The following is an 8,084-nucleotide window of genomic DNA, read 5'->3' on the forward strand; positions in this document are numbered from 1 at the left end:
GCTGCTGCTTATGCTCTGGAGCCACTGAAGGTCACCTTGACAGAGCGCTGGAGCGTTATGAGACTGCACTCCTGAATGGGCTAGAGCTAGTCAAGAAATGCAGAGCAGGCCAGCCATTGTGAGTAAGAATGAACAAGGAACAGCATTTCTCACTAATTCAGTGCAATGTTCTAAACAGAATTCTAATCACACTGACAATTTAAACCATTGATTTAATCACACCCCCCCAAATGTACTTGTCAAATCACATGTGTACTAAAAGGCACAGTCTTACAGAATGATGCACTGCAAAGAGTGATTTAAGTGACTAACCAGTTGACCCACTCAGCCATATCTACCTCTTCATCCACATCCTTTTCTCCCAAGAAGTAGTTTTCCTTATGTTTCATTCTTGCAACTAGGCCCTGCATCGTCTTCTTGCACTGCTGACACTTGACACATTTTCCTTTTTTACCCAGGGAAGGAATTTCTTCAAAATATTCCCACATAGGGTCTCTTACGCCTTGAAGCCAGGACTAGTTTTCTGAGGCAAAACTGTGGGGGAATATAGGAAGGGGAGTGTGGGTATTGGTGTGTAATAATCTCTTCCCTTTTTCTTTCCAGTCCTCTCTATGGTTCTTTCCTATGCTGCCTCCGTTCTTTCCTATATATTGTGTCTCTGTCCTTAAAATAATGTCTCAACTAACTCTGCCATGGTAGGCCAAGGTCCATCACCACATAAGCACAGAACAAAATAATCCTATCCAGCATGTCTTTCTTTGTAGTCTGCTGAGAAACAGAAATTGAAAGTAACATGTGCAAAGTCCAGAACATTCAAGAAGCAAGAGTCAGTACTTAGAAAGGAATGAATGGCTCTAGTCTGTCCAGCCTATGAGATTGTAAGTGTAGGTGTAGCATATTTGTGATGAGATGTAATTGTAACTAATCTTTCAATGAGAAAATTAGTATTTTATTGAATAATAAAAATTCCACTTTAAATAAAAATCAAAATAAAAAAAATCTTTTTTTAATTTAAAAAAATCAAATTTGTATCCACCCTGATTCTAATTAAAAGTTATTCCCCAAGAATCCAGGTTCTTTATCTAACAGATGCGTCCATCAGAAACACAGGAAAGGAAAACAGTAACTGACCCTTTGCATACATCACCTGGGCTCCTCTGTGGCATTCACAAATACAAACTACTGGAGCAGGCTTGCAGTCTTGGATCGCTTGCCTGAGTGCTGCAGTGCACTCATTTCAATAGAGAATTCACAAAGGTCCCGGGTGCTCTATAATGACCTTCTATGTACTGCTGCCTCCACTGCTCTTTCCAGAAGGCCCAGTCTTCTGGAGCCGGCTAGTGCTTGGCTGCCGAGGCATTCTTTGGCCAGATCCCTCACGGCTGCACCGTTCTGCCAGGCCCTGGGTCCCGCTGACTGAAGAATTGGTTTTATTTCTCCCTGGATGGACAAATAAATGTTAATTTTAAAGGTCTAATCTGACACGACTGCACCCCAGCTGTTAATGTTCCTTGAGAGGTCATGTTACAGGCCAGGTTTTATTAGACAGTCACATTTTACCAGCTTCCAATATAAATACAAAACTCATGAGCTGTAATTTAACAGCTGTCAGGTAGCCCACATCCCAACAAACTGCCATAGGAGGACTAATCACAGTCATCACAATCTGTTCAGAGTAATCAAATAGCACAAATATCACTGTGGTTTCTGTGTGCGCATGCACTGCGTGACGATCTGCGGTTAGCACACAACACCAGCACTGCACACCGCAACTAGGGCAGATTTCCAAGAGCATCTAATGTGTCAGGGCTACGACAAGTGACCCAATGATCCAGAATCTATGACCCTGGCAGCCACAATGACATGGCCAACAATTACCCTGGGTATTCTAGTCGCTCTGGGGTTTTCTGGTAGCATTCACGGTTTGTCTGGCTGGGTTCGGAGGGAGGCCTGCCACTGCTAACTGTGTCTAGAATGCAACACAGCTGCAGGGCCAAGCCCTGGGTAGCACTGTGCATGCTGGAGGGGGAGGGGGCAGGAAGTGTGGTGCACACAGCTAGCAAGGGCCTGGGAGGGACCCCTTCCATGTTCAGCAGGAGGAGAAAGGGGAGAAACTGACTTGCTGCAGGGAGGGCAGGTGAGAGAGAGAAAGACTGAGTGGGGTGTGGGGAAAGCAGGTTCTGACATCTCCCTGCACTAGGAGAGGGTTATCTTAGGGGAGACATATTATGTAGGGTAAAGAAAAAATTACACAAGTGAAAGGTTAAAGAGAGACCTGGGAGAACAATCGACCCTAGGAAGGGATGAGAAGGATGGAGCTAGCGAAAAACAAACAGCAGGCTCCAATGATTCAAAGAGTTTTAGAAAAACATCCCAGTAAAGAAATCAGAGCAAAAAGCAGGGCACTTGGTAAATTCAGTAATTTTTCTGCACAAATGAGTTACATTCATTACCGATTCGGTTTAGAATCCATCATCTCTGCAATTTGTGTGGCCAGCAGAACAGTGAACTGTAGAAACTTTATTCCACTGCTGCATTACTTAGCAAAGAGTCGTTTAAGTAGTACCATTTCTGCCCCATGAAAGCCAACCATGGCACAACGTGACCACTTGGAGCACTAGAGAAACACTCTCATGGCTTCCAAAGAATGAAAATGTAAGTGGCATCTGTCAATAGTTTGACAAACTAAAAGAACAAACAGCAACTGCATTCATTTGCCTCAGACATGTTAGTTGCTCTAAGAAAAATCTACTACTGTAGATTCCTCATCCACCAGCCCAAAGCCAGCCAGCCAGTTTTGCAATTCTCCTTTGCTGAAGATGAGATGCACTCAAGTAACTGACAGCACTGGCACAATAATGAAAGCACATAAATTGCAGAGAGATATTTATCTTTACCTCATTTAAGAGCAAGAAACAAAATCCTCCCCCAAAATGTATTTATTTAGCAAGCAGGTGCATATTTGTGAATGTAAATACCCCTCCTCCCTTGAATGTACATGTCCAGTTACAGTGCAAATCCTTCATCTGTGTGCATGCAAAACCTGTCTCTCTCTAGCCATGTGCGCACACAAGGGGATCTAGGCCCATAGGATCGGCACACCAATGCCCAACTATTTGAACTGACACATGATGTCCTGTTACTTTGATGTGCATGTTCGGTTGTTTTCCAGAGACACCCAGTGTTCTGTAAAGAAGCAACATGATACAAGTGCAAGTGATACTCCTGTTGAGAGACCATTTGAGTACCTCAAAAGCCCAGAGATGACTCCAATGGGAGCAGTCAAGCATACAGCCTACAAATAGGATGAAGTGGGTTCATAAGGCCAGGTGCATGAAACAACATGCAAGGAGGCAAACATACACCAACTTGCAATGTTCATTCCTCTAGCCACACAATACTGAGATAGGCTTTAAACCCAGGAGTTCAATAGATGTATCTGGAGGCAGGGGCAGCACTACGGAGTCCACACTGGCAGCAGAGAAGCAGGGTGACAAGTGTAAGTCAGGCCCCAGGGAAACGTTCCTGTATTCCCTGGGCATTTTTAGGAGTAGCCCCCTACAGCGCTGTTCTCTTTGCTTGCTCTCTGCCCAGACTGATGTTGCTGCCCCCTTTGTTCCTGAGTTGCAGGAACTTTTTATGTGGATCAGTGGCCCCTGACTCAAAAAAGGTTCCCAACCTTTGCTCTAGATTCAGTTTAGAATTGTCATGGTCTTCCTCCAAGATATCACAGCTCCAAAGCAAGTAGGCATATCTCCCCCATGTATAGACAGCAGCATAAACTGAAATGGCTACACTGCACCATATTTGGAAATTAAATAGTGGTCAGAGGCGTTCACATGTCACATTTACATGTGTTGGCTTCCCTACTTCAGCCACAATCTTTAAAGTTTAGTTTTTAAGGCAGAGTGTAGGAAGTCACCTGTCCCCATTCAAAATCAGCTAACGGGATTTTACTCAAGCTTCCAAAGACAATTTACAAGAGACAGAAGTACGGAAGACTTCAACCCAAAAAGATAACTCTCTAAAATACAAGGAAATCTGAAACGCAGTCCAGATATAAATTCAAGCAATATTTGTCTTTATAGTGAGTCACAAGCTCTTCTGTAGAGCACATGCACCAGTTTGCATTTATAAACATCTTGACAAACATATCAAGCATGCACAGTAAATTCTTAGGTGCCAATGCGGCAATTCTTTAAGAATGGGCAGCTGTCAGTGAGGCTCTGAGTGGACAAAGCTGTCCACTCTCACAGGCAATGGTCTGCAGGTTCTGGGCCACAGTATAGAATACCTAAACTTCTGGGTGGTTTATACTTAAGGGCACTTTCTAGTCTAAGAGAGAAAAAAAATTCAAAATAAGATTTCAGTCTCTTAGCAGCAAAGTGAATCAATTTTAGTTTTTGAAATAAGATTTATATTTTATATGTAACCTGTAAATTTTAATATCTTCAATTACCCTTTCCTGACAGTCTGTTACCCTTAGAATGTTTTGTTTAAAAGATACACTTGTTCCTTCTAGGGATGTAAAATCCCATATAAGTCATTAGCTGTGGGGGGCTGTTCTTGCCCAGCCATAGCATCCCTTGCCCATGGGTAGTCCTGTGCCATGGGTGGGGGGGCTGTTCCTGCCCAGCTACAGTGTCCCATGCCCATGGCTAGGCCTGTGCTGCAGGCGGGGGCTGCTCCAGCCAGGCGCCAGTTAATCAGATACCCCAGTAGGCATGCTGGTAAGGCACTGCTTACAGATTAAACTGCTAAACCTTTACTTCTCTACTTCTTTCAGTCTAAACTTAAAGGACTCACAATGCAAGTGTGATTCCTAATGTCCTAACAGATTGCACCAACCCCCGTAGATAAACTAATAAACACAACCTGCAAAAGGAGAGAACAGGCAGCAAGAAAACTGGAAGGAACCAGGGGGACCTTGAGAGAGAGGCGAGCAAGCATCAGCAGGACTGTAGACCACAATCTTAGGGGCTGTTAGTCTTGGAGATTCAAGGGCAGAGGAAAAGGAGAGTGGTGCAGGGATTTTACTGTTCTTGGCAGAGAGAAATGAGACCTCTAATTGAAAGAGAGACATAGAAACACATTAAAAACACCATATGCCTATTGAAAAAAAAAAAAGAATAGAGACATGAATGTAAATGAATGCTCAATACCCTTAAAGAAAAAGAAAAGTTGTCTCAGTGGTAACATAGCTCACTTGCTTTGTTAACTGCATCAATATAATAACTTTGTCATCTTATCAGTCTACTTTTATATTTCCCCTCTAAAATTTTCAAGCTCCGAGATGAATAGCTTAGACTTGACCAGTTATTACATTCATCTTATAATAATAAATGTACCCAAGAATGGCAATAGAATGTAAATATTTTAAAAAATAGACCTTGTGCCTTGTTTCTTTATTGTGAAAAACTAGAGCCTGATGTTTTATCCAAAGAAAATCTCTTCCTTCCTATTACAGTGTTAGAAACTAGACTTTGTGCAGAACGTAGCTTAGGAGAACTGGAGACTTGGAGTAAGACCTGGTCTACTAGGAATGTAAATGGTTAACCCGTTAACTGGTACGTGTCACCGTTGATGGGTGAAGTTAACCCGTAGGGGCTGGAGTCCATGGCGGGGCTGCCCAGCCCCCACGCTGCAGGGGCCACGCGGGCGCTCCCGTGCAGCGCAGGGCCCGCGCCTCGGGGTGTGAGCAGTGACGCGGGCACGTTCCGAACCGCCCCCCCCCCGCTCTCCGCCTGCACGTGTCACGGCCCGGGGCCCGGGCGAGCCGCCGTAGGGAGGCGGGGTCACGAGGCCCCGGCGGGCCGTGCGGCGGCTTTCGACGCGCGGAAGGGCCCGACCCGCCGCGGCGGCGCCTACCTCGCGTGTCGGGGCCTGGCGCGGCGGGGGCGCTGTCGGCGGGGGCGGGGCGCTGGCCGGCGCACAGGCCCTTCAGCATCTGGAACACGGCCAGCGGCGCCACGTTCATGCGCAGCAGGTCCAGCAGCGTCCTGCGGGCACACGGCGGGGTCAGCGGCCGGCCCAGCGCGCGACCCCCCCCGCCCGGAACACTTCCGGGTTCTCTCCACCCGAACACTTCCGGGGTCAGCCACAACCCCCACCCCCTCACCGGAACACTTCCGGGTCCAGGCCGATCCCCGCCGCCTGCGCCAGCTCGAACAGCTCCGCCTCCTCCGCAGTCGGCAGCTTCCGCCGAGACCGCACCGTGGCCCCCACCTTGCCCAGGGCTGCATCCAGCCCCGGCTCGGCCCCGCCGCCGGCCAGGCCCGGCTCGGACATCCCGGCTCCCGGCGCGCGCTACAGACGCGCTCGAGCTCGCCTCACACTGGGCATGCGCCGGCCGCCGGAAACAGCCACGCGGAAACACGCTGCTTCCGGTTCCACCTCTGGGGCGTGGCCTTCCAGGAAGAAAGGTCCCAGGGTGGCGCGTGCGTCGGGGCCTTGCCAGTGCTCCTCGCGCGCCAGTGCGGGCGCCCCTCTGCCTCCAGGCCGATCGCTCCCTGCGCCTGCGCAGCGCGGCACATCAGTACCACGGCCCCTGGACAGCGCCGCGTGCCGCGCGGGGGAACGGAGCTGGAGCCCGGCGCGGGGGGGCGAGCTGCGCTCCAGGCGCTCCCGGCTCAGGGCTGCACCCCTAGACCGCCCCCGCCCCCCAGCAGCCCCCCACTGGCAGGAAACCGCGGGGCCCCGCCTGTGCTGCCTTGGGGGGCGCTGCCTAGCCACACTGCCTGGACCAGCACATACCGCTGTGCCACGCATGGCGCCGCCCTCCCACCCTCCCTGCAGCAGCTGCTCACCCCTCGGCTGCTCAGCACCAGGGCCTGAAAGAGGAACTCCATGAGCAGGGGAGAAGTAGCGGACTCTTGTCCTATATCCAGGCTGCAGCTGCTGAGCTCACACAATGCTCTGGCAGAGAGCCCCTGTCTCCCTTGCTTATCGGATTATGGTCAAACCCGGCGAACTGCCAGTTTTCCAAGGAAATCCAAACCATCTTATCACCCCAACTATTCATTGTTTTCCTTGTAAAACAAATACACCAATGATCATCTTTCACCCCAAATCAGCAGCTTTGTATGTCTTTACCTTGTACCAGACCCACATCCTTCGCCATATGCCACTGGTGTCACTCATAAGCCCTACATAATGTGAAATGCTACTGTGCCATCACAGAATGTATGGTGTATATCCTCCCAAGTTAGGAAAAGGTTTTGTTGGGATGTATTGTGAATAATTGTTGCATTCTAGAAGGCATGGTCTGGCAGGAGGAAGAAGAAATGTAAAAAGACCTGTGTTAGGGGATAGTTTTGAGATATATAGAGACATTGCTTAAAAAGGAGGGCCCCAATCACGAGGAGAGGCCAGTAACGGGTACAGTCCTTGAAATGAGGCAAAGTTTCAGAGTCTCCGAAAAGGAAAGGGTTGAAGACACTTGTTATACACCACCACCCTCTACTGGATACCATTGAAAGCAGCAATGAAACAAAACAAACCAAAGCCTCTGCCTGGTGATTCTCTCTTTCCTGTGTGGCTTTATGAGAGGCAACCTCATTCCAGCCATTGCTCTGTTCCACCAGGGAGGTGGGGCTGGGGAGGAGAGGTGCAATATCCAGGCTGCCCCTGGGAGAGGACAACCCCAGCCCTCTCTCACCGCAGCAGTTTGAGGCCAGGTCAAAAGCTCCTTTCCATTGCTGCTGCACTGGGCACAGCCAGGGAGGGGAGCATGTCCTGGGGGACAGACAGACACACACAGCAAACAGGCATACAAACAGACAAACTCTCTGAAATACATAGTAGAGAGCTGTCCCTTTCTCCACCCCTGCTCCCTGCTGGCCCCTTGGGGTTATGGCTGTCCTGATCCCCATGTCTGGCCCCTTGCTGCCCCCCTGTGGTCATTCTGCAGTATATCTGTTCCCCCCACCAGACCCCCTCTGTGACGGGGCGCCGGTTCCGACCACCCCAGAACCGGGGATGCCCTGCACTCCAGATCTTGCGAGGGGCAAAAGGGATGCTGGCAGGACCACCACGGCGCTTGCCACGGCGTTCGCCATCTCTGGGAGTCGGAGATGCAGCTGCCC

The 8,084-nt window shown here is 49.3% G+C and overlaps 1 protein-coding gene across 2 annotated transcripts; it reads right to left on the bottom strand.

Moving 5' to 3' along the window:
• Positions 1-927: 927 nt before the first annotated feature.
• LOC142830238 (mitotic-spindle organizing protein 2B-like) lies at positions 928-6,378 on the bottom strand. 2 transcript variants are annotated; one of them, XM_089779844.1, is made up of 4 exons: positions 6,119-6,378; positions 5,869-5,999; positions 4,876-5,064; positions 928-1,440 (listed from the first exon to the last, which is right to left on the bottom strand). In XM_089779844.1, exons 1-4 carry the CDS (start codon positions 6,286-6,288, stop codon positions 1,283-1,285), a joined length of 648 nt encoding a protein of 215 aa, XP_089635970.1. In that variant the 5' UTR covers positions 6,289-6,378; the 3' UTR covers positions 928-1,282. The 2 variants fall into 2 exon arrangements, with proteins under 2 accessions (XP_089635970.1, XP_075790184.1); XM_075934069.2 differs by lacking the exon at positions 4,876-5,064 and having other exon boundaries at positions 6,119-6,373.
• Positions 6,379-8,084: the final 1,706 nt, after the last annotated feature.

Source organism: Pelodiscus sinensis, chromosome 7 (assembly GCF_052426305.1).
Source record: "Pelodiscus sinensis isolate ZL-2025 chromosome 7, ASM5242630v1, whole genome shotgun sequence".
NCBI classification, from domain to species: Eukaryota; Metazoa; Chordata; order Testudines; family Trionychidae; genus Pelodiscus; species Pelodiscus sinensis.